Here is a 26,230-nt window from a genome sequence, read left to right as displayed (position 1 = left end):
ACCCACAGCACTGTACATCTTGGGCCCGATGGCACGGTGCATTATCCCGCTGGAATATCTCATTATTGTGGGGGTACCTAAAGTCCATGAAGGGCTGCAAATGGTCACCAAGCAGTGAAATGGTCAATTACATGTTCAGGCAGACCAGTGGACCCAATGGAACTACCACTATCCTGCACAGTGCCTTGTTGATAACTGGGGTCCATGGCTTTTTGGAGTCTGGGCCACACATAAACCATACCTGAAACAATTGTTACCATGACTTGTTGTACCACATGATATTTGGCCTGTCCACTGTGTGTGGTAATGCCTTCCATGACATATTCCTGGTGCACACAATGTTTACTATCCGGTGTCGACCAGAGGAGGATGGGTTCCCCTTCTGAGTCTTGGTTCCTCTCAAGGTTTCTTCCTGTTTCTCTTAGGGAGTTTTTCCTTGCCACTGTCACCACTGGCTTGTTCATGGGGGCTTGGACCTGGATTTCTTTTTGTAATGCTCATTTCCTTGTAAAGCTGCTTTGTGACAACACCTGTTGTAAAAAGCGCTATATAAATAAACTTTACTTACTTACTTACTTACTTACACACGTGATACTGTGGATCGAGGAATGTTAAATGCCTGCACAACTTCGGAAGCAGAATTTCCCATCCATCTGGAACCCACTATCGAACTCCTATAATTCACGTCGCCTTGCCAGTGTTCAGCCTCTCTCACAAGATAACACCCAACCTAATTTTGGTAAACGCATTTCAAGCATCTAAACAGTTCGTCCACATGAGTAAAGCTATGATTTCGCAAGAGATATTAAGAATGTCTGTCTAAAACTGGGTTTCATTTTTTCAGGTTTAGGTTTGAATTATCTCTTTACACAGTGCTCCAGGTCAAAAGGGCCTCATCAAAGAGAGAGCTGACATTGTTGTGAATATTTTGATATATAACATGTAGGTATCATGTTGCACACAAGTGCCTTTAAAGATGAAGGTAAGAATATATGCATTTGTCTGAAACATAAAAAATTCCAGTCAGAATAACAAATAATCACCTGAAGAGGTCACTGTGTGCTTAATTAGATGACTCTCAAGTGTTTCATATGTGTATTTGCTGTCACTTGAGTGAAAACGGGAAGCAGCAGCTTAAATTTTCGTGTTCATGTTCCCACACTAACACAGATGCATACATCCACAAATCTGGGTTTCTTATCAGGGAGCAATGAGAGGCCACTTTTCTGTCATAGTGTTGTTAATATCAGGTATGGTCATTTTTAACAAATACAAATCAGCTACAGCAGGATTCTTATGTTGCTTACATATACTTAAACATTTTTCTTTGATAAAGTGTTATTGGTGAAATGACTGTCTTTTTTGTTAACTGAGGCAAAAACTCACCAATAAATAGTTTACATATGTTTGCTTTATATTGTGATTAGGAACCTGCTTTGCTGCAGAATACACTGAAATAACTGGCTATGAAGGAAGAAGTTTAAGGATCAACTGTCATTACCCTCGAGGCAACGAGGAACAGGGCAAGTATTTCTGCCGACTCCGGGGCCTCCCCTGTCCAGACCTCATTCGCACAACTGTTAAGAATTCCTGGGATGAACAAGGACGCTTTGCTTTGTTCGACAACACCAGCGCCCGCTTTTTTACCTTAAAGATCTTCAGTCTGCATGTGAATGATTCGGGGAAGTACTGGTGTGGGGTGGACAAAAGCCTGCAACCAGATTTCATAAGTGGAGTGCAAATTACTGTCATAGTTGGTGAGTCGCCATCAGCAACTGTGGTTTAACCTAAACACTTAAATGTTCCCAAATGTTTCCTGACTTGGGTATAAGGTTCTAGGACCTTTCCTTAAACTTTAAGAGGGTTTCTTCACACTTGCGTATGTCATTTACAAATATAGTCCTTAAAAGAACTAGACACTTACAATTGTGGTTCATGTATTGGATTGCTAAATTTTTCACAATAATTCTTAGAGTAATATTAAAAATAAAGTAGTTCATAAGATAAGGTAGTTTTAGTGGTGGTATTTTAAGTGTTATCCTTGGCTATATGTCGTATACTAAAAAATAGCATAATCTATATAATTTGTTGCGTATACAGTACACCCTTAAAAATGGTGCTTCAAGTCTCCTTTGGTAAAGAAAATGGTCCTAAATAGAACCATGAACACTCAAAAAACTCTTTGCATGATTAAACGGGTTTTTTGTATCATGGAAGCGTTCTTCAGACTGATGGAAATGTGCTTTCTGAAAATGGTTCTATTTAGCAACCAAAAGGTTTCTTCTATTGTTACAAGTTTTACACTCTAACGATAGAAGAGTCCTTTTGGGTACTATATAGATCCAATTTCAGAAATTTACAGCACAGTCTCCATCAATCTGAAGAACCTTTCAGGATGCAAAGAATGCTTTAATCATGAAAAGGGTTCTGAGTGTACATGGTTCTATAGAGAACCATTTTTTCTACTAAAGAACTCTTGAAGCAACATTTTTAAGAGTGTATGTTAATATCATTTATTACACTAAATGGTTCTTTATTTGATTCAAATGTCCCAAGTGGTTGCTCATGAATAAAATATAATTATCTAACTTTTTTTTGGCAAGAATTTTCTCTTTTCTTCTCGGTCTATTCTCTTTTTATGCTTAAGTTGCTAAGCTCACTTATGCCTGATCACATGACTGGTCTGAGTGCCAATGCTGAGTCTCTCTTTTCTATAATCTTAGTCCACATAGAAATTAGAGTATATACTTCTGTGTCTCCTGACTAAGTAAAACAAAAATTAATCATTAACACATGCATTGTATAAAAGCTTGTGTGTCAGAATTGTCAAATTAGGCTGGGACTTACTAAGCCTTTATTATGATGGTGGTGTATGATTAGCATTATAAGGGTGATTTTCAGTAGTGACGCTTGTGTAAAGTCAAAACATCACATTGCTTTTGGCTAGAAAATCTGTTTTTTATTTAGTTCAGTAAGGGCTCAGCACAAGGTCTTAATGGCTGTGAAGTGCTAAGTAGGTGTCTTTTCAGCTCATGCAGTGATAGTTCAGGGTCATCCCCCTGATTGTCAAGGGTTGGCAGCCCTAATGTTGAAGAGAAAAGCCATTTTGTCCTTTCAATAAAAATCAAACCCACTTGGGAGCCACAGCATTTTATGCCCATTTTATTGAAGTAATGTTTTCACCATCTTGCCTGAAAATGTTAGTAACCCTTTCTTTTACAGTCCCCTAAGTTCTAGGTATTAACCAGGTAAGTGTGGGGTACAAACTCTTAGGTGAGAAAATAAAGTACCAGGATAGTCTAAATTAATTATACTGAAATGTCTCACAGGTTCTAGGTATTACCCAGCTAAGGGTAAGGTATAAATTCTAAAGTACTGGATAATTATTTTAAGTAATAAGATGGTAAGTAACAGGATAGTCTAAAAGAATTACTATGAAATTATGTAAAAAGAACTAAACAGCAAGGTGTAGGAATTAAGACATTATTGTACATTTTGTACAATATTATACACTGTAATGTACAGGAATTATTGTGTCAAAAAACAGAGTGGTCAAAAGGTTTTAATAAACAGGTATTACCATTGTGACAAATCTTGCTTTCTCTTGCAGGCCCTTTACACTTGCATAACAAGTGGCCATTTTTCTGAATTTTGTTGTAAGAACTCAGTAAAACTATAGAAAGAGTCCCTGCTTTCTTTTACAGTTCAGATTCAGTTTAGTATCTAGGTAATAGACACATACTATTTAAGACTCTACAGATTTGAGTGACCTGAGCTCCTACTCACATCCTGTTTATTCTTTTGAAGTTCCAGGTAAATACATTATAACACTTAAATACATTCCCTCTAATATTGACAATCTAGTACCCATGTGTCAAACACAACGCCCACAGGCCTGATCTAGAACCTGTGAGACGTTTCATAATAATTCATTTAGACTATCCTGGTACTTAATATTTTCTCACCTAAAATAATTACCTAGTACTTTGGAGTTTGTACCTCACACTTACCTGGTTAATACCTAGAACTTAGGGAACTGTAAAAGAAAGCATTACCAATATGTCTTGATATGTGTTAGCTAATATCTTAGTATAGACCAAAAATATAACATAAACAAAGACACAGAGTTACGTTGCTCTGCTTTTAGCATTAGCTCAGCTATAGCTGCTTTTCTTGCATCTCCGGCAGGGAACTTTTCCTCAAAAGTAGAATAGTCTCTCTATGTTCGACTTTTAAAGTCAGCTTCTCATTCACCAGCTTCTTGTTCTAATTTCCCATTCCACCTTAAACGTCCATGCAACTGCTGTACCATAAGGTGGAACGGGACAATTCAAACAAGAAGCTGGCAAATGAGAAGCTGACTTCAGCTTCGTGACTTTTTAGTGTTTGACAGTTTCTTAATGCAGATTAAATGTATGAGGAAACCAGCTGGAGTGCTTATAAACACAAATAAGTCCATTTGTCTCCAAACTATTGGTGTTCATCTCAAATCTTTGTCTTTTCATTAGCTACTAGCTAGGCAAGATTGTTATCTGCATGGCTGTGATGTCCAGCAGTCTGTGAGCCAGTGTGTAAGACCACTTATTGTTTAACTGTGTTGAATGATCAGCAGAGCTTTATTTTACTGTAAAGGAGGATTATTTTATTTTTATCTAAAATCTAATTCTGCCTTGGCGCCACAACAGCGCAGAAAAAGAGCCACATGCAGCTCCACAGCTGCTTGTTGCTGACCCCTGGTCTAGGTATTGATGATACCTAGTGAAACTGTGGTATAGTAGCACTGTGAAAGTAGTGCTACCATAAATAGAGGAAGTAGGATTTAACCCATTTCATTGTATAACTAATTGACACATTTGAATCATGTAAATCCAGAGCACTATTTATTTTTTAGTGTACAGTGCTGCTATAAAACATGACATGGCTAAAGTTCAGACAGAGGTAGCTGCAGCTGTGTGGAATTAGGGCAAGAAGTTACAGGAGAAGCTCAACTTTGAGAGTTGAGATAATGTGTCTCATGCATTAACCTGTTCATATTTAACTGAAACTTTTGTTCATATGTAACTGAATGTTAATACTTGTGTCACTGTTTTATGTTATAGTGGAAAATAGTACTAGTGCTTTCACCATACAGAATACAGTGGAAACCAGCAGTCCTACCATAACAGTGGACCAGACAGTGGACAGCAGACCAGACGACAGACCGCAACGTATGGTTTACAAACATGCACATACACAGAAACACTTGTATTACTATCTTTATGGATTTTTTTTTCATGCTGTAGAATGATTTTTAATCTCAAAGCTGATGTCATATGATGGAATGAGTTGTCACAATAGATTTTGCACTATTAGTGGTAATCGTCATGACAGATGTCATAATGTCTAATTATGCCAGCCTATTTCGTATGATTATTTTTGCTAAATTTGTATGTAATAGTTTGAATGGTCCGTGTTTTGTTGACTTTTTTGTCTGTGAAAATAAGTTCGCACATCGTCTACGGAGAACACACATAAATAGGGCATGTTTTTTTCTGCAAATTAGTGTACAACTTACATTAAACTTACATTAAAAGTAAAGAATGTTTTTGCCCTCTCCTGTAAAGTTTTGGAGATATTTGTTTTTCTTTGGACAGTGATGATATGCTGACATGACAGATTATGTCCAGTAATATAGCAAGGTTCAGGTAAAGTGTAACCAAAATGATTCATGTAGTAGCTACCAAACAAACTAATTTTATTCAGCTCAAATAAATCAAATAAATGGACCAATGTGTAGGACTTCAATTCCTTGTCAAATTAACAAGGTTTTTTTTATTATTATTTTTATTATTTTATTATTTATTTTTTTATTTGATTGAAATTCATGAATCTTGTTAGGTTAAGATATTTTGTTATGTTATCGTTTTGTATAGTATGTGTGTACAATACTATACTTAATGCCACTATACAGATACATAAGCTTCTTATTTAAATTTTTTGTGTATTTATTTTCAGTCTGTTTCCATGTTTTCTCGTCATGGTAGGGATATTCGAGTAAAATGGATGTGGTCAATCTCAGCCCAATCTATTGTTTACTCAGCAGTAGGTCAGCTGTTCATGTGAAAGTCGGTCTCTGTTCTCTGTTCTTTTTTTTTCACAGAATCTCACTTCAGGTTCTTGACAGTGATTACCATGACATGTGTGGGAATGCTATTCTTCGTGTGCTTGTTCAGTATGATTCATGTACTCAAACGGATCAACAGCTGCAACCTGTCAGGTGGGCAAATGAAAACCAGAACACAGTACACAGTACTGAGTTCTGTTAAGTGCAAGAACTGAGTTGTGAGCTGACACCAAAGTTATACATGCTGCTCTGGTGAGCAGTAACATGGTCCAAACAGCAGAGGGCAACATCACTCCTCGTACGCATAACTAAGAACATACCTTTTTTTTTACCTTACAGTTTCTGCATCCTACAATCTCAGAGAAAATCAGAAATTAGACCCAGAACATACAGAGGTGAGTCTGATGTGAAATGATAAGCTAAATGATTCAAATAATAATGAACATAATAGAGCTGATGGCGATGAACATGGCAGTGCCAAACAGTGAGAGGTCATAAACACTGTAAGAAAATTTGTTGAAAGTTTGGTAAAATTCATTTATATCATTAAAATGCCCTTGTAAAGCCCTTATTTAAGACCTAGCAAGCCAGTAGTTGGTAAATAACTGGTTCCTCATTATTACACCAGTAAGAAGTGGTGAATTAAGCTTTTTTTCAGAGCACTTTTATTGATATACATCATAATCTTTTTCACAACAGTTTAGGTGTATGGTCATAATCTGTCATGACGATAGCATAGGATATTTCCAATGACATGCTTATGGCATGGTTATTACAATGTTGTATAGCAGGGTTGAAGTACAGTGTAACTAAATGACTTCATGTGGTAACTACAAATGAGCTAGTTTGATTGCCTGTTACCACAAAGTATTTTTCAGGTTCAATATTTTCAACATAAGCTGCAGAGTCACCTTAAAAACTTCTTAGCACCTCAAAATTCTGTGTTTTACATTGTATTAAGTTGTTAACACTTCAAAAACTATGTTGAAATTTTGGTAACACTTCAGTAAATGAGGACATTATTGTGCTCTTGTAAAGCCCTTTTCAAGCCTTAACAAGCCAGAAGTTGATAATTAACTGGCTACTCATTATTATTTTAGTAAGCAGTACCTATGGTAAATTTGGCATATGGCATTTTCTTTGGATATTATACATCAGTCCATGCCCTTTTTAAGACTTATCATCCAATAACTGGTAACTAACTTATCATAGCTTGGAATTAACTGGCTGCCCACTACTACATTACAACCAAATGTTGTTTGCATATGATTGTGATGTATATGTGGAAAGTTTAACACACACTCAGAACTTGTGTTTTGATCAGTACATCCAGAAAAAAAATGGAGAATATGTCTTTGCTAACTTAGTTTGCCTGCTTACTTTGATTACATTCGTGTGTGTACTCAGTGAGGCTTCTTTCTTCTGGTTTAAAATGCATTTCACTTTACATCTGGAATAAAATTGAAAGGAAATGTAAATAAAAGAGGCCTTACTTTCAACTGATCTTGTTACAAATCTTCTTCACCCTGAAACTCAGACAAACTCAGACACCATTCATTTGTGGCCTTGAGAGTGATCTCAAGACTGTTGCCAGGCAGGGGTATTACAAAACTATACAATTCACGAATAAAAGTACCCTGGAAAAAAACTTCACTTTAATTACTGTTTAATCAAAAGTGATAGACTGTTAGTTATTTAGCACTTTTACTATTAGCTTGAAAAGTTATGTACCAGCTCCCAGCTTGATATATAGGATAGGGTATAATAACATAATAATTGGCCTAAAATGTAAAGTAAAACATTAAGATGTATAACACAAAAATAACACTCCTCTGTTCTCACCCCAGTTACTGCTTAATAAAGTAGTGATTAGAATCTAATCAGTTATCAACCACTGGCTTGATAAAGTTCAACAAGAGCATAACAGATGCTCAGAAAAGTCCTTAATTCACCACAGTTAATAATAGAGTAATTAGCAGCTAGTTAATTATAAATTACTGCCATGATGGGGCTAATAAAGGCTTTAAACTCAGAAAAAAAGTATGAAATTGTCAATGGGGCAGTACCTCTCTTATCACTGGGGTGGAACCCTCAAGGGTCCATCTCAGTACCTTTAGTCAGGGAACATAACTGTACCATAATCCACTGAAATGATATTTTCTAAGCTGTACTGACTCCACACACCCCGTCTCGCCTCCAGGCTTTTATTTTACTGTTCTGTTTTAAAACATTCAGTTATGAAAATGTACAAATATGAACTTTTTACCTGGAAAAACTTATATAAGGTTCACAACTGGACCTTAGAACCACTGTTCTATCTTTGAGAGAACGTTTATAATGTTTGTACCCTAATAAATGAAAAATGTACCTGCATAGAACCTTAATTTCTAATGGTGTTCAATGGCATTACATTCTCCCCATATACTGTTACCATTTAGCCTCAAGTACTCAAACAAACCATTTAACTGGTTGGTCACAGTTTATTTGGATGTTCCCCTATAGATGCTCTACAGATACTTAAAATCTCGTAAACTTTCTGGTGATAGTTGATTATCAACAACATTAAGGTTAGGGTTAAGGTTTAGGGGTAGGTGTAGATTTTGCCTTGAGATTAGGATTAGAGTTAGGTTTAGGATTAGGAATAGGTTTAATAGAATCTTTCACATGCAACTTCCAGTTCAGTCGCATTTAATAGATATTTATTCGGATGTTAGTTATAGAGAGACTGAGCATCTGCAAAGCATCTATAGGGGAACATCCAAATAAAGTGTTAGCTGACCTTTGCCCTTTTTCATTTTCAAGTGCTGATTCAAAGTGTGAAATTCTCACTTCCTTTTCAGGATGACTATGTGAGAATGAAACCTGGTGTGGGTCGGGTTCACTCACCTGCAGAAGAGGATAAAAATCCACCTTCATCAGAACCTCGCTCAAGCCTACCAATGCCTCAAACAGGTGCAGTGGTGACCAGCATGAGCAGCCCTGAAATAGACCCGTACTATTTAGAACCATTCCCTGTAACAAATACAGATCTAGATTCAGAATACATAGACCCAAACGCACACAGACTCGGCAGCGTTTATGAAAACCTCATGGCCGACTCCATCCAAGAGCCGATCTATCACACCTTAGATCTCACGTAAAGATAATGTCATTGCTGGTTATGTTGTTTTGGTGGCATTTGAATAAGGCACCAGATTTGAATCTGTAGCAGGGCCATTGGCTCGGTATGGAAAGGTCCAAGGGTCAGTCCAGTTCATTGTAGGGTTGTTTTGGGGTTTCCTTATTCAAGTTGTAATGTGAAGATCTACACATCAACCAAACCTGCAGGAATTCAGCATTCGGCATTCATTATTGTTGTGTTGAAAACAAAATCATAAAAAAGATGGGGAAAAAAAGAGTGAATGAAAAGAAAATGTATTAAAAATCTGTCCCCTATAATGCCATTCTTAAAGTCCTCTCTCGCCATCTCTTCTACACGTCTCCTCTCAAAAGTCCTGCTAACAGAAACACAATTTATCTTTTAATTTACTGATACATTAAAATGCTACATAGACAATCGGTAGAACTGCTCCTTATGAATGGCTTATGAATGCACCAACACTATTTCAAAGATCAAAAGCACACTACAACTAACAATTCAATCTGGGTGATGTTGTGAGGGTCTTGATCAACATTATAGAGGTTTACCCAACCCAAACCAAACAGCGCCCAACAAACTATGTGATTTTTCAGGTACAAAATCAGAAAAAAATGCTTATTTACAGACATTTCATGCACTCACTATTTTCTGTCTTGTACTCTCTCTCTCTCTCCCTCTCTCTCTCTCTCTCTCTCTCTCTCTCTCTCTCTCTCTCTCTCTCTCTTTGTTTCTCTAACATTATAATCTGCATTTGGAATATCTCTTTCTGTGTTGGAATAAAGTTACTTACTCTATATTAGTCTGTACTTCTCTGCCACACATGTTTGTATTTACTGAAATGTTGAATCACTAAAGGCAGAAATATACCTAGAATCTCTCACATGAATTCCTTGTACTTACATGTTTACACTGTACGACTGCATTGTAAATTTCCCCACTGTGGGACTAATAAAGGATTATCTTATACTGAACTTGCAAAGTACTTCATATTTACTATTGAAGTAAATTATGATAAGCACTGCTGTATATATATCTGGTAGTTTTCTAATCTAAATGACTAAGTTAACAAAAATAAATAAATAAATAAATAAAAAGTAATAATAATAATAATTCTGACCTTACTTGATTCAAATGTGTTCATGGGTTTTTACATAAATTCAATTCTTGTAAAAAATGAGTGAGACAAAAACAAAATTTGTTCATGTAACATATTTTATTCATGTGGAACTGAAATTTTTTTTACAAATTTGAATTGAGTAAATTTAGTGCACTTTTTTTGTAATGTAATGTAATGCAAAATTTGAAAGCAAGGCTATTTTATTTATATACCACATTTCATACACAGAGGCAATTTAAAGTGTTTATTCAAACAGAAAAATTAAAGCATTAGATAATAATACAGCTTCTAACATTCTGAGATCTAGCACTTCAGAAAGGCTTTCGCAGGGATAATTATAAAGACATAAGATGTGCATAAGAAGTAAGATACAACTGCGAGTGAGAAAGAGAGCAGTAAGAGTTATTGCTTTCAACCACTGAACAGGAGCCACAACTGAACAAAATCTTACTTCTAAGTAAAAAATGAATCAGTTGAACATCAAAAAAAACTTTACTTGTTTTGTTCAGTGAAAAAAAAATACTTTGAATGAAAGAATTGTTGGTCCCACTTTATATTGTGTCTCTAATAACTGTGTAGTTACATGTGAACAAGATATGCAACAACAATGTAACTATATTTATTACAGAAGTAAACTTTATGTAATTACACACGTGTATCAACTTCAGTTTTGCCTTATATAATTACACAATTGTATCTTAATAACTGTTACAGCCTATTCATGTAATTACACAAAGGTGTAATAACAAATGTAATTACATTTGTAATCAGACTGGAACAGCAGTTTTTTTCAGCAGTAAAGGGAAGTATGTAATAACTTACATTAACACATTAAATACACTGTATCTGACAGCTTCCCTAATATTTATGTTGCTAGTTGTGTGACATTGTAACCAATTTCAACTTTTAACCATTCTGTATGTATATGTGACAGAACAGCAGACATCCCACTTATCTTAAACTTTCATGTTATTCATGTTTAACTACACAGTTATTAGAAATGCTTAATATAAACATATGTATTTTGTTCAAATAAAACTAGTTAATTTGCTTCTTTCCACAAGAAGCATATCTTTTTAGGCTGAACTGTTTGTACTGAACTGAAGTTTTGTTATTTTTTTTATTTTATTTAATTTTTATTCCTTTTACTAACCTCTAAGCCATTAATCAATCTTTGGGGTACTCATGCTGGCAAAAACCCTCCAAAGAGATGATAAAGCTTAGCTGAACATATTTCCAGTTATTTCCAGCACCCTAATTGAGACAAAGCACCAAAGGCTACACTTCTCACCTGTTGAATAGCAGCTGTCACTGAACAAAATCTTATGTCAAAGTAAGCGCAACCTCTAAGTTGGTGATCGATCCTTGGGATAGCCATGTTAGCCTACTTTTAAAAACCTCCAATGAGTTTATGAAGCTTAGGAGAACATTAGGAGAACAAACTAATACTCAACCAGTACTCAAGGTGAATTAACACCTTCTTATGTGCAAATGTTAACTACAACAATATTACCAGAAAATGACCAGAAAAGTACAAACTTCAAAATAAAAGACACTGGGCCTTATTCCCTAACCATTCTTAAGAAAACCAGTTATGTAGTTTTAAGAAGATTCTGACTTTCACCATTGTTGGGATTTGTTTTTAGGTAAGAACAGAATCTACAAACACTCAAGAGCACAAAGGTGTGAACAATTCTGCATATCAAGAATCTTACATAGGCTTTTCCTTAGGACTTTTCTCAAGAACACATTTAAGAACAGACTTAGGAAGATATTGGTGAATGAGGCCCATTATCACTGTACCAGAAAATTACTTGTAAGCACCACATATTTACCTATTAAATGTTTATTTATGGTACCATAAAATAAAGTGCTACTATATGTCTTTTCAAAACATGAAAGTGTTTGCATGAACTGTTGAAATTCCAACTATAGTTTTTGTAAATGGTGTATTTTCACTCTCATGCATATCTGACTAAATAAATGTACATTATTCAAAGATATTGCCTTTTTTTCTTGAATATTAAGGATGTTTGAATATCTGGCCCCATAACTGAGTAAGAATGAGAATTTCAAGATGTGTTCTTACATAAAATGAAAGAAAAACAGTCACGGCTTTTGTTGTAAAAGTAGTGAAGTTGCAGGCCATGTGATTCTGAGTCATTCTGGAAATGAAGAGGAAATGAAACTACATAAGTGCATAACACGTATGAGATAGGAAGCATGCTTTTGTCACACTGGAGTATTTGTTTCTATATAAGTATCTCTGAAAGAAGCGAGGGGAAGTGTGTGAGAAAGTGAAAGATGAAACAGATGTGGAGGAAGACAGCAAACCCAATGAGACAAAAAAAAACATCTGAAACCATCTGAGAAAGTTAGAAAAGCATTTTATAGAGCAGAGCATGGACAGAGAGGCTGCAATAACAACCAGCAAGAAGCATGACCACTCCTCTAGCTAGCCTCATCTTTAGCCTTGCAGGTATGACTGAACATATTGCATGTGCAGAGTCTTATGCCGGTATTTTTCCCCACTTTTTGCTTCACAATTACCTTACTCTGAGCTCTTCTGTCAGTTTTAGGTAGGATTAGTGCTGATACGTTGACCCTGGAGGGTCACGTTGGAGGAGATATTCAGATCAGGTGTTCCCATATCAATGCAGATGACAATGTCAAGTACTTCTGCAAGGCGCCCTGCATGACTGAGAGTGACATTCTCATTAAAAGTGCAAGAAGTGGTGACCCAAATATAGAGGGGAGGTATTCGTTATTTGATGAAGGTTCTGGAGTCTTCATGGTGACCATCTTTAACCTGAAGAAGTCCGACTCTGGGACTTACTGGTGTGGAGTGGAAAGATTACATATACAGTCCCTACATGAGGTGATCTAACAGTACTGGAAGGTAAAGACATGCAGGATTCAGTTTAAAGCAGTGATTCAGGATGTGCTGGACTGCTTATAGTCTTTTAGTCTATTTATTTTGCAGTTCTACTTTTATAAATGGGCACCATCTGTAGTTACGCTGATTAAGACTTGAAAAAAAAAAAGTTGAGAAAAGAAGTTCAAATGTATACAGAAATTTTAGGGCATATTAATCTGCCATATTCAAGTGGTTCCAAGTTTATGTACATTAAGAGCTACAAAAGCACCACCATTTTTTTGCTTACAATGTCATAGTAATAATAATAATAATAATAATAATAATACCAAATGTAACTCAGTTGATTTGCATTACTCTATAACAATTGCTCTCTTTTCGTGAAATTGAAGTAGATATCTACCTTTTTACATGTCATGCTTAATTTTTTGTAATACTATTTCATTCAAACAGTAAAACAAATTAATGATCCTGATCCTAGTGTCACCTCACGATATTAACTCACTGTGGTCCTAATATCGTCACTTTTGCTAAAAAAAAAAAAGAAAGAAAGAAAGAAATAAAGAAAGAAAACAACATAGGGTTTAACTTTGTTTTTTGTTTTTTTTTGTTTTTAAGGAAAGAAAATTCCAGAAAGTGACTCTGGCATCCTCCCCCCAACAAAGTCTCCAGTGGACACAGACAGCTCATGTTCAGCAGAACAGCCAAGCGACATCATGTTTTGTATCAAATGAACGCAAAATAGAGCTTATCCTCATGTTATGTGGCTCACAGTTCACACTGAACATTTAACTCAGACTTTTTGCTTGAAAGTGCAAAAATTTGGAAAGGCATTGCAGAGTGATAAGCTTGACTGCTCTCATTCACAGATAAATGTCTTACAGATGTTGTAGTATTAATATCAAATGTCAAGGCGTTATTGTTGCATGTCTACAGAAACTGCAAATACATAAGTAAATAATAAATATTTAACTGAAAAAAAAACATGCTGTTGCCACCATTGATTTTTTTTAAGATGAGGTCAAGAATTTTAGTGAGTTAAAAGAATGCTCAAAAATATTACCAGAAATGATCAAATTTTTTAAATTTCAGTTTAATTACTTATAATTGAAGGCATCCAAATACATGTCAGTGGAAACCATTTTTAGGGGACAATTTGTGTGAGTTTTGTGTATACTGTTCTTAACAAAAGATCTCCACTCACATTACTTACTTCTGTAACATCATTACAAATATTCACAGACATTGAGTTTCAGCCCAGGTCACAGCTCCACACATGTCCACTTCCACTTAGCAAGTAATTAACACTGTTGTTTGTCACGGGTGCCTGCAGGGGGCAATGTGGGTTATAAGAAATGGTGGCACGAAACTCATTTTATTTGTTCTGACAAAATAAAATAAATTAACGTTCTACTATAACCATTGCTGACTGACTGACACATGACAACTTAAAGCTGCCTTTCAGCACTAAATATAGCATGCCATGGTTATTATAACATGTCCCAATAAACTTATTGAGGTAAGTTTTTTTTTAACCCTCTACTGCATGTATTAAGAGATCAATTTAAAAAATAATTTAATTCACTTTTATTAGATAAAATGGTCCTTGATTTATTTTTTCAGACCCAGTTAAATTTGAAAACACTAAAAAACAAACAAATCAAAAACAAACAAACAAAAAAAAGTATGATGGGGTCCTTTTGGCATATGTTGCCTTGAGGCAACATTATACAGTAAAGGGGAAAAATGATATAGAGCTGTATTCCCTGAAGTGGTGAGACCTGGGTTGTGACTGGCTAAATCCATTCCACTGTCACACAATGCTGCTTCTAGGCAACAAACATATTTCTGCAAATTGTCATAACAAAATTGATACTGAACTCTTAAAAAGAGGTTTAAATGTGCCCACTAAGAGGTAGTATGACCAAGTACATGCTTTTTTATTGACTTATTCAAACTCCTCTATTTGTTGCTAACCCTATCTTTAAATATGTATAACATTATTGTAAAGTGAGGAAGATGAGTTTGTTGCCCTGAGGCAACATCGTGCAATTGAGAGTTAAGATGGTGGTGCTTGCACAATGCAAGGCTCAGTGTTGTTCCAGATTCTGCTACTTAGTAGTTATTATCCAAGATACTTTAGCCTATTTAGTGCCAGGTAAGCATATCTTAGTGCCAACAGGTCTTACTAGACATCGGATTTCACTGCAAAGGCAATTTATTGAGTGATATAGAATTCTGTTGAGAAATCTCCAGGATATCCTGGACTGCTGATGTGACTCATCTAGCTGTGTGGATCCGGCACCAGTGTTGAGAAAGTGAACAAATGTGGGGAAAGCAGAGCAGACTTTAGGCTAAGCTCAGGCTCAATTCACATCACAGCAACATCCATGGTGTAAGAAATGGTTTCCTTCGTCTCTGTCTGATCCCCCCCTGACCTCTCTCTGTCTGGTTGTTCAACGTCTGAGTTCTGGGAGTGCGCTAGAACAAGAGACACAGGCGCATTGATGATCAGACACACTCATTTATTTTGGAACAGAGGGGCCTTTTTATACACTTAGAAGCAGACATGGCTGGCAGTTGGTCAGTACAGAGATAAACAAGATGTCTAAGAACAATACGCAGATGAGCTGAGGTGTGAAACAAACAAGAAACCACGGCTGAACAAGACGTGGCTGCCAAGAAATGTACCTGCAGGTCAAGACGCTCTGTCCTGACACACAGACATATGATGATTAATTTAATGAACTTGGTGTGCTTCCACGGAATTTCCTTTCACACGGCAGGGAGGTGAAGCTGGATGGGTGCAGCGTGTTCAGAGTGGACAGGATGGCAGAGGACTGTGGTAAGTGCATGGTTGGGGATCTGTGCATTTATGGAAGTAAATCATGATGTACAAACTCAGTAACTGAAAGTCAGTGCCAATCTGGAGAATCTGATGATTAAGTGCAGACCCCTTTATTAACCAAGACAGTTCTCAGTTGTTGTTGTTGTTGTTATTGTGGTTTACATCCTTCCTGATGCTAATGTTAAGATGAAGTCATGGAAGAACTGAGTGCAGCAATCAGCAAACAACAAATTGAACATTCAGATTGAGTTTTTATTGCTGCAGGTGACTTCAGTCATACTAATATAAGAACTGTACTGGAAAAATTTTACCAGAATGTCTCCTGCCCCACCAGAGGAGTCATTACCTTGGACCATGTTTTTATATGAATATTGCAGAAGCATACAAATCTGTTCCCCTCTCTCACCTGAGACAGTCTGATCACCTTTCATTTTTCCTGTTTCCAAAGTATGTGTTACTCATCAAATGAGTGAATATATCAATATGAATGTTTGGCCAGAGGGGGCCCTCTCCTCTCTACACTTCATGTGTAATGGAATATATCGCCACATGTATTGACAATGTCACCTCTGTCAGATGTGTCAATCTTTCCCAATCCAAAGCCCTAGATGAATGGAGAGGGTTCACCTGGTGCTATCTTCAACCTGTCACTGGCTCAGGTTACTGTCCCCACCTGCTGGAAAACATAATACCAATGCCAAAGCATCCTGCTGCAGGGACTCCTTCCACCCCAGCCACAGACCGTAAAACATCCTGCCATCCAGGAGGAGACACAGGAGTATCTGGGACAGAACCCGTTGACTCAGGTCCAGCTTCTTCCCAACAAGCATCACACTGCTAAACTCTATGCTGCACCAGTAGAACACTAACATGTATACCATACTCAGCGAAAATAACCTGTATTTATTCATTTAAGTTACCTACACTCTGTGTACTGATGTCGTATACTATACACTCCGTACATGCATAATTTGTACATTGAACACATTGAAGGTATATAAGTAAAAATGGTACCTACAGAATATATTTATCATATAAACTGTTCTTTAACTCTTTCATATATTTTATATAGTTATTACTTGCGCATATAGATATATTACACTTGCACTTTGTTCCATTTTGCACAACACTGCTATGTGCACTTCTGGTAGATTGCTGCCCTATCTATCTATCTATCTATCTATCTATCTATCTATCTATCTGTCTATCTCAATTTGCTCTCAATTTGGTCATTGCCACTTCACAGCAGTGTGTCTAAATAGTTAAATGAAACTTGCCTAAAGAATACCATGCCCAAAGCCAAGTGTAGGTTAAAAGAGTATAAAGCCCCCCCAGCACTGGGATGTGGAGCAGTGGAACTGTGTTCCCTGGAGTGATGAAGCTCCATCCAGTACCTTGGGGATGAGCTGGAGTAATCCAGAACTGATAATCCTACATGACCTCACTAATGCTCTATTAAATCCTCACAATAATGTTCCAACATCAAGTGTAATGCCTTCCTAGAAGGGTGAAGGAGGTTACTGCTCAAAACGGGGGACAGACTCTTTATTAGTACCCTTGATTTTAGAAGAAATGTTACATAAGCACTCATCTACAAACTTCTGACTAGAATGCAGAACCAAATTAGTTTCATTCATCTATCTATCTATCTATCTATCTATCTATGTATCCAATGAACAGTGTCAGTGTATGTTTTGACCCCGCAGATTACCTAGGTTCAGCTCTAAAAGAGAATGAAACTTTGTTTGCTCACATCTCTGAAGAACATAAAGTCCTAATTTAAAAAGGTAACATTAGGAAATATTGCAAATGAAATTTAGTACATAAACTGTTACCAAAACATTTACTGAGTCACTGGACATTTCAGTTAACATTAAGCATTCAATGTTTGATTAATGTCCCTCCCCATAGCTGAACTCTTCTGGTTGGTTCTGCTGCTGTCCGTAAGTTCAGTGTGATGGGAAGGACATCAGACTCTTTACCGTGATGGTCGTGATTTGATTTCAATTCTCCTGACAAATGAACACAGTCAATAAGGTCAGGACAGAGAGAGTGAGTGTGGATTTGTCTTGCTGGAATATCTGTTTGTATAAGTGTCTCTGAAAGAAAGCGAGGGGGAAGTGTGAGTCTGTCTGCCTGTGTGAGAGACTGAACGAATGAAACAGATATGGTGAAATACAGTGAGCACAACTAGGGAAGCAGCAGCCTGAAATCATCTGAAACACACAAACAACTCATACACCACACACAAACTCATAGAGAGGCTGCAGAATTCTTACCAACTGGCAAGAAATATGTCCATTCTTCTCACCAGTATCATCTGTACCCTTACAGGTAGGACTGGATATATGTCCATGTTTGCATTTGAGACCATTTTGTTCCACATTTACTTTATTCAGATCTTTTAATTGAATTTGTTTACCTATCTCTGACCTCTTATGTCAGTTTTAGGTAGCATTATGGCAAACACGTTTACCCTGGAGGGTCATGTTGGAGGACAGATTCAGATCAGATGTTCTCATGGGAATGCCCACAAAAATATTAAGTACTTCTGCAATGCAGAATGTGAGACTGATGAAGATATTCTCATTAAAAGTGCAAGAAACCGCAATCCAAATACCAGGGGAAGGTATTCATTATCTGACAAAGGCTCAGGGGTCTTCATTGTGACCATCTCTAACCTGAAGAAGTCAGACTCTGGGATTTACTGGTGTGCAGTGGAAAGACCCATTAAAGACACATATCGTAAGGTGATCCTAACAGTACTGGAAGGTAAGATATTCAGTAACTCAGTTTAAGAACGTCTGGAATTTTTCGTAACATTCGTAACATTCTCTCTTGAGTCCATCTCAATATGATAGCAAAGGTAAGACATGTATACATATACATATATACATTCATTTGTGGTGCAGTTCAAAATCTACAGATGCATGTATGCAAAAAAAAAAAAAGTAACTTGCAAAAGCACCACTGTGTGTTCTTTCATAAGTCTGTGTTTAACATGCTTGTTTGGCTTGAGTAATGCAGTATTAGGCCAGTTCCTCTTGATGTATTTCTGTGATGTAAGACTGCTGTTTCGACCAGTCAGTATTCTCAAAACTGTTGCATTTGATTTGCTTGTTCCTTTTATATGATCAACACTGTACAATGAACAGTTTCACACCGCTAGAAGTGACAATCATTATTACTTTATTCAGAAACATAAATCAGAACAGATTTCAACCATATTAAGGCACATCCAACCTGAAACAGATACCTGCGTGACAACTCTTGCAGGAGCTGACCTGGTTGCTAATAGTGCAACTTTATCTTTTAACATATCTTTTGACAGAGTTTTTTGTCTTTTACTTTTTGTATGTCTCAGCTCCAAAGCCCACTTCTCGCACAACACCCACACTCTCAGACTGGAGCACATCTAAGGGAACAGGTGAGTAGGAATCCATATAAACCAGAAACTTTTTGAGACACATGATTTCAGGTGTTTGTGTTGTTGTTAGCAAACTTGCATTTCTGTACATGAGCATAGTTTTTATAATTAATTAGTGCTCACCCTCAAGAGCATTCAGCTGTTCAATAAAACAGCAGCATAAAAACATGTCGGCTATGTCAGAATATTTGAATGAAAATGATTTTTTTTTGGCTGAAACATATTTGGATCCACTTGCTAGTCAGCTTTGTCCATGTAGACTGTGTGTCCAAAGTTTGTAGAAGCCTTCTCACCTAACATTTCTTCCAAAATCAAGGGTATTAGTAGGGGGTCTGCCCCCTATTTTGAGGAGTAACATTTTTTACCTTTCTAGGAAAGCATTACACTAGATGTTGGAACATTGATTGAGGATTTGAGTAAGCATTAGTGAGGTAAGGATGGTCAGTTCTGGATCACTCTAACTCATCCCCAAGGTACTGGATGGAGCACCATCACTCCAGAGAACACAGTTCCACTGCTCCACAGCCCAATGCTGGGGAGCTTTACACCTCTCTAGCTTATGCTATTGGCAGTGCTTTTCTTGGAGACTGCACAAGTTCTATTTGCTGTATACCTGTATCAGAAATGGTGGTACCTTAAAGTAGCTTAATTCAGTAATTAGAAGTGGTGTCTCGATACTTTTGGACATATAGTGTATTTAGTGAGATCACAGGCTGTAAATCAAGCAAAATCTAGTGATTGAGATAGATAGATAGATAGATAGATAGATAGATCAAGTCATTCTTGCTGAAGTATCTGATCTTTTTTTCCATGGTGTGTTTTTTTAGAGGTGAGCAAAATGGCAGATTCAGACACATCCTTCAAAGCCACGCCTGTAAAAACTACAACCACAGCGAATTCATCTGATAAGTCTGATAACAGTAAGTAAAATAAATTTCACTTTCTATGTGTTCTTTTTTCTCTCTGAATGGGCATCATCTGTATTTACTCTGAACTAAAGTGTATGTGGACATTCTATTTGCTTCTTCCTTGTAAAACACCAAATGTGACACAATATATTTCATTCCAATGGCAAAGTGCTTTTAACAAACTACTGTATTCTTTTAACAGATAACAACATTTCTTTTATCCATCATTGTCTGTGTTTACATGCAAAGATTTTGGCCAATCTTATTGAATATATACCAATTATCGATTAAGACTGAGGTGTTTATGTCTCACTCTACTCAACAATCTCATTGAAAATCTCCATTTATATTCACACAGTCAGAGAGAAACGAGCAGCAGTGAGCAGCGCTTGTGTTTTTAATTACTTTAAAATGATGTCAGACTCAGGAAAACATCCTTCACATGTCTTTATTAAAGAAGGCCGAGAGTAAGACGTCAGTTCTGAGAAACATAAACTGGACGTCCGTCCCACCACCGTCTTTTAAAGTTCAGAGCATAAACTTCGTCTCTTCTGCAGAACAGTTTCTGCTCCCGCCATGCTGAATGTTATAAACTTTAACTATGACCCGACGAACATGATCAGAACAGACTTAAACTATCTGATAGGGAATATAATCAGATACAGACGTTTTTTACAGGATCACCCACCTCATTCAGTCGGATAGAAACTGTATTCCAAATGGCCTCAATCTGACTAGTCTATTCTGATTGAGCTGTTTGCGGATATTATTCTTCTATTTAACTGATTATTTACAGGATTTCCCACCTCGTTCAGCCGGATAGAAATTTAATTCCTAATGGCCTCAATCTGACTAGTCTATTCCATTTGAGCTGTTAGTTGACTTGTTAAGTCAGGCTGCATGTAAATGTGGCTATTCTTGATATTGTTAATCCCTTAATTTTGAACGACTTTTGACATATTGGTGAAAAATGTTATCTTACTTACAATCCATCTTTTTTGTTTTTGTTTTTATTAGAAATACAAAAGAATTCCAATTTTGTCTGCGCTGTTTTTTTCCAGAGCAACTCATTTATATAGGTGCTGGTTTGGCCGCTCTGGTGCTGCTTTTTGTAATTTTCCTTTTCATACTGATAAAACAAAGTAAACAAAGGAAAGCTGCAGTACAACAAACTGAGAAGGTAAGATTTTTTAATCTCATTTTCTGTGTGAGCAGATTGGGTTGCAAAGAGAGAAGCTTTTTATTGTACATTAAGAAAAAAAGAGGCAAAGATAACTTCTTACTTTTTTTATGTCTGACTGGTGATTCAGGCTCAACACACAGAGAATGTCGCTAAATACTCTTCAGCAAAAACGTCCTCCTCAGTCAATCAGAGGACAACTCCGAGCATTCGGGACAATCCTACGGCCAACCGGAGGCCTCAGTCAGATCCCAGCTCTACTGTATATGCCAACTTCACACCCGCTCATGACTCTCTTAGTTATGCTACTGTGAGCTTTGCCAATCAATCTGATGACCTCAATTACTCCAATGTTATGTTTGTCAAAAAAAGTGATGCCAACACCAGCCACCCAAAGAAGTCTGAAGTGGACACGGCTAGATCTTCATCACCGCTCTACTCAACTGTTAACCCCACAAACAGTTCACACTCAGATCAAGATACAAACGCAGTCATATATTCTACAGTACAGAAGGCAAAGTAGAGTTAATCTGCAATACTAATGTAAAACATGTAAAGCCTTACTGTCTTCCAGCCATTGAGTAAAACACCAGCATGTACATACTTTGTGTTTGAAAATGACTGAATGCACATATCAAGTGACTGTTTCAGTGCAGATGGTCTAAAGTCTTGGTTCCTTTCTTTCACACCTGTTTGAAGTGTCTGCTAATATTTTAAGATTAATCAGAGGTTTTGAGCCTCATTCACCAATATCGTTTTTCATAGATGTGTTCTTGAGAAAGGTCCAAAGAAAAAGTCGGCATCAGATTCATGACGTCTTCTTAAACCACAGAATTGTGAGTGTGTGTAGATTCTGTTCTTTCCTAAGAACAAATCCCAAATAAGAAAACAATGGTGAATGTCAATCTTTGTGAAAACTGTGTGGGTTTTAAGAGAAAACTTAAGAACAGTTTTGAATGAGGCTCATTGTCTGGTTTAGAGGAGTTAATAAAATGGACACATTGAGAAATGAAGTTGGAGGAGATGACCATATTCTCAGAAATAATATTAAATGTATGGCAGAGTTTGTTTGAGTTTGAAATAAGCTTATTTTGGTGGGGCAGTTGAGCCTGTAGTAATGACGAGATAATGTCAAATTCAGTCTCTTCTTTTGGAGCTCTTGTGTTGGAGTCAGACGTTTCCTTGCAGATCAAAAACATAATGGACTCTCACAGTCAGAATTACTTGCACTTCTGTTGTTTCTGCATATAGCAATACTGAGTGAATGTGTTTTATCCTTGTGTATAATTGATGAAGCTCTGAAAATAAAGCTTTAAAAGTGAGAATTTGTTTTGTTTTAGATTTGTTGTCAGCTTATGGCATTAAAAGCCTTTGTGGTCTCAGCCCTGGTAACATTTTTAGAAAAACATGAACAATGAGGTGGAAATATGAATGTAAACTAAATGTAACTTATTGTAAATGAATGTAATATATATTTGGGCTGATTAGGCCCAACCTGACACACCTGTGGACTCCTCTACTTAAGGCTGTGGCGAACAGCAGCCCTTTGTCACACCTTTGTAGAGGGGTGACCGATATGGTACTTAGCCCAGGTGGGTATTTAAACACAAAGGAAAGGAAAAAGAAAAGAGAGAAATTGCCCCAAAGCTACTTAAAAAACAAAAAGAAGGCATGAACTAGTGATGGCCAAATGAAGCATCATGAAGTCTTGAAGCTTTCCATCCAGCTGGTTCTAAAAAAAGGTTCATTTCTTGAAGCTTCATGTGCACACAAACCCCCCCCTGCTGGTCAAAACCTTTATTGTCATTTTCAACTATTTGTGATGGCCTCTTGGCTGTCTTGGAACATTGTCAGCATGGGAATAATCACTGCCAAGAATAGAAATAAAAACACCTTAATTTGATTTTCTGTGGTTCATTCATTTATTCATCTAATCTGATGTGGGTTAATGTGTGGGTAATGTAATAGAGGTCTGTTAATGTCAAAAAACTTGCCAGTATGATTTCAGTCAATAAATAAATCCAATAGGACATGAGATGTTTATGTTAAAACTGTTGCAGTGCTTTCAAGAGATGAGACAGTGATTGTGGGGTGATGGTGACTTTGTTCATTTTTATTAAGAAACAATATTTTTTATATATATGTTCATAAATCACGCCAATACTCGAATGACTTCCTGAACCAGCGAGGCCTCAGACGTCATCAGTGACATCACTCGCCCTTAAGGAAGCAAGCCTCGATACGCGCTTCATAAACGACTTCCTGGATTTCTCAACACAAGCTCAGAAGCCTCGGTATCATTTGCCCATCACTAGCATGAACAAGAAATGGCTCCAAGCCCTACAAAAGGTGTTTGTTCCTCTCATAATCACAGAGGAAGTGTTTTTTGTTTTCTGATTATCTTTTCTGTCCCAGCCTTTGTTTGCCTTTTTCCCACCTCTTTTTATTTCCCATTTTCTCCTATGCTTCCCACTGGTGCAGCGGTAACTCCTTAGACTGCTAATCAATACATCGGCGGTTTGAGTCTGGCTCAATCACCTCAATAAATTAATTTAAGAGCCTTTCTCACAGGTTTTCCCCCCTGCACTTGGGTCCGCCTCCCTGCCGTCCCGTAACAGAGGCCCTGGCTCACAGTCTCCGTTCTATTTTATCCCAAAGGTGTTTGTTTCATGGAGTTGAGGTCAGGGTTTTGTGCAGGCCAGTAAGGTTCTTCCACACCATCACAGAGAAGGGCCTTCCCCAAACTAAGAGGTCTAGGCTGACCCCTGAAAACAACACCATAGCATTTTCCCTCCTCCACCAAACTTTACCTGCCTGACTGTACTATACTGTACTAGAGAGGCTGCAGAACCAACCAGAAAACAATATGACCATTCTGCTCACCGGCTTCATCTGTACCCTTACAGGTAGGACTGGACAAATGTCCCTCTTTGCATTTAAGACCATTTTATTGTACACTTACTTTACTTGGATCACGTAATTGAATTTGTTTACCCAACTCTGACCTCTTATGTCAGTTTTAGGTAGCGTTATGGGAGACACGTTTACCCTGGAGGGTCATGTTGGAGGACAGATTCAGATCAGATGTTCTCATCCGAATGCCCACGAAAATATTAAGTACTTCTGCAATGCAGAATGTGAGACTGATGAAGATATTCTCATTAAAAGTGCAAGAAGCCGCAATCCAAATACCAGGGGGAGGTATACATTATCTGATAAAGGCTCAGGAGTCTTCATCGTGACCATCTCTAACCTGAAGAAGTCAGACTCTGGGACATACTGGTGTGGAGTGGAAAGATCCATTAAAGACACATTTCATAAGGTGATCCTAACAGTACTGGAAGGTAAGATATTCAGTAACTCAGTTTAAGAATGTGCTGAATTTTTGTACCATTCTAATGTTCTCTCTTGAGTCCATCTCAATATGATAGCAAAGGAAAGACATGTAAACACATACTTTTTAATGTACTCCCATCTAACACCCATCTGGAATAAGTGAATCAATACCTTGCTATATGCAAAAACATTAATTTGTTACTGTGACAAAAGACTTTTACCTTGACAGTTCAGGACCCTCAAATCTGTTGCATCAGATTTGCTTCTTTATTTCATGTAATATAGCTGTACAGCCAGCAGTTTAACACTACTGGAAATTCTCATTGTTACTTAAAATTTGAACAAATTTTAACTATATTAAAGCAAAACAAACTCTACACAGATATCTGCATGACAACCCTTGCAAGAGTCGACACAGTAGTTGCCTCACAAATGTTGAAACCATGTTGCTAAAGTGATGCTACAGCAACATTTTTCCACTTTTTTTCACTCTTCTTTCCATCTTTTGTCTTTCACTTTTTGTGTATCTCAGCTCCAAAGCCCACTTCTCACACAACACCCAGACTCTCAGACTGCAGCACATCTAAGGGAACAGATGAATAGGAATCCATATAAACCAAAAACATTTTCAGAAGCACATTTTTTGTTAGAACACTTGTGTTTAAATACATACAACATAGTTTTAATAATTTATTAGCTTTCAGCTGTACAGTAATGTGGCAGTGTGAAAAGATGCGAGCTATGTCTGAATATTCGAATGAAACTGACTTTTTGCTTGGTTTGGTAGCCGTGTGGATCCACCTGCTAGTCAGCTCAGTCCAAATAGGCTGTGTGTCCAAAAGTTTGTAGACGCCTGCTCATCTAACATTTCTTCTAAAATTAAGTGTATTATAGTGCGTTTGTCTCCCGTTTTGAACTGTAACATCCTTCACCCTTCTGGGAAGGCCTTACACTAGACATTGGAACATTGCTGCAAGGAGTTGATTGCATTCAGCCACAAAAGTATTAGTGAGGTCAGGTACTGATGTTGGATAATCAGTTCACTGATTCTTGAGATAAGGCACAAAACTTGGTTTAGGTCTTCATTTTTTTTTTTTATAAATACTACGTTAATGTTGAAATGGACATATTTATAAACAAACGTCTCAGCTAACAAACTACGTGAAGAAACAGGATTTTATAAAAACTTTTTTTAATGAAAACTGACATTTATTCACTTCATAACGTGATTTTGTCAACTCTGTCAGACACATCAAAAAGCACATTATTTTAATTTGATCAATTCAGAAAGAGAGAA

At 37.0% G+C, this 26,230-nt stretch overlaps 3 protein-coding genes across 3 annotated transcripts; all 3 read left to right on the top strand.

The window, feature by feature from the left end:
• The first annotated feature begins 1,167 nt into the window (after positions 1-1,167).
• LOC118798179 (CMRF35-like molecule 5) lies at positions 1,168-9,410 on the top strand. The gene is made up of 6 exons (XM_036557545.1): positions 1,168-1,250; positions 1,428-1,757; positions 5,100-5,207; positions 6,140-6,256; positions 6,443-6,498; positions 8,944-9,410. Exons 1-6 carry the CDS (start codon positions 1,211-1,213, stop codon positions 9,241-9,243), a joined length of 951 nt encoding a protein of 316 aa, XP_036413438.1. The 5' UTR covers positions 1,168-1,210; the 3' UTR covers positions 9,244-9,410.
• Positions 9,411-12,654: 3,244 nt separating this feature from the next.
• On the top strand, positions 12,655-16,923 carry LOC118797702 (trem-like transcript 4 protein). Its single transcript, XM_036556972.1, has 5 exons — positions 12,655-12,838; positions 12,933-13,237; positions 13,853-14,007; positions 16,021-16,079; positions 16,685-16,923. The coding sequence occupies exons 1-5, from the start codon at positions 12,799-12,801 to the stop codon at positions 16,921-16,923; spliced, it is 798 nt and encodes a 265-aa protein (XP_036412865.1). The 5' UTR covers positions 12,655-12,798.
• A 1,389-nt stretch (positions 16,924-18,312) lies between these two features.
• LOC118798090 (CMRF35-like molecule 5) lies at positions 18,313-22,919 on the top strand. Its single transcript, XM_036557428.1, has 6 exons — positions 18,313-18,416; positions 18,528-18,854; positions 19,447-19,509; positions 20,337-20,429; positions 21,479-21,597; positions 21,728-22,919. The coding sequence occupies exons 1-6, from the start codon at positions 18,377-18,379 to the stop codon at positions 22,118-22,120; spliced, it is 1,035 nt and encodes a 344-aa protein (XP_036413321.1). The 5' UTR covers positions 18,313-18,376; the 3' UTR covers positions 22,121-22,919.
• The last annotated feature ends 3,311 nt before the right edge of the window (positions 22,920-26,230 follow it).

The sequence above is a fragment of the Colossoma macropomum genome, unplaced genomic scaffold (genome assembly GCF_904425465.1).
Source record: "Colossoma macropomum unplaced genomic scaffold, Colossoma_macropomum, whole genome shotgun sequence".
In the NCBI taxonomy this organism is placed as follows: domain Eukaryota; kingdom Metazoa; phylum Chordata; class Actinopteri; order Characiformes; family Serrasalmidae; genus Colossoma; species Colossoma macropomum.
Note: the sequence above shows the minus strand (reverse complement) of the source record. Positions and strands in the feature narration are given on the sequence as shown.

What these genes read in the sequence shown, in the direction of transcription:
- LOC118798179 (XM_036557545.1), top strand. Translation starts at nt 1,211, where the DNA reads ATGAGAGGCCACTTTTCTGTCATAGTGTTGTTAATATCAG. An exon ending in ACCAGACGACAGACCGCAAC is followed by an intron (nt 5,208 to 6,139) that starts GTATGGTTTACA and finishes TTTTTTTCACAG; the next exon opens with AATCTCACTTCAGGTTCTTG. An exon ending in CAACAGCTGCAACCTGTCAG is followed by an intron (nt 6,257 to 6,442) that starts GTGGGCAAATGA and finishes TTTACCTTACAG; the next exon opens with TTTCTGCATCCTACAATCTC.
- LOC118797702 (XM_036556972.1), top strand. Translation starts at nt 12,799, where the DNA reads ATGACCACTCCTCTAGCTAGCCTCATCTTTAGCCTTGCAG. An exon ending in CCTCATCTTTAGCCTTGCAG is followed by an intron (nt 12,839 to 12,932) that starts GTATGACTGAAC and finishes CTCTTCTGTCAG; the next exon opens with TTTTAGGTAGGATTAGTGCT. An exon ending in CAGGATGGCAGAGGACTGTG is followed by an intron (nt 16,080 to 16,684) that starts GTAAGTGCATGG and finishes CCCAATCCAAAG; the next exon opens with CCCTAGATGAATGGAGAGGG.
- LOC118798090 (XM_036557428.1), top strand. Translation starts at nt 18,377, where the DNA reads ATGTCCATTCTTCTCACCAGTATCATCTGTACCCTTACAG. An exon ending in ATCTGATAAGTCTGATAACA is followed by an intron (nt 20,430 to 21,478) that starts GTAAGTAAAATA and finishes GTTTTTTTCCAG; the next exon opens with AGCAACTCATTTATATAGGT. An exon ending in CAGTACAACAAACTGAGAAG is followed by an intron (nt 21,598 to 21,727) that starts GTAAGATTTTTT and finishes CTGGTGATTCAG; the next exon opens with GCTCAACACACAGAGAATGT.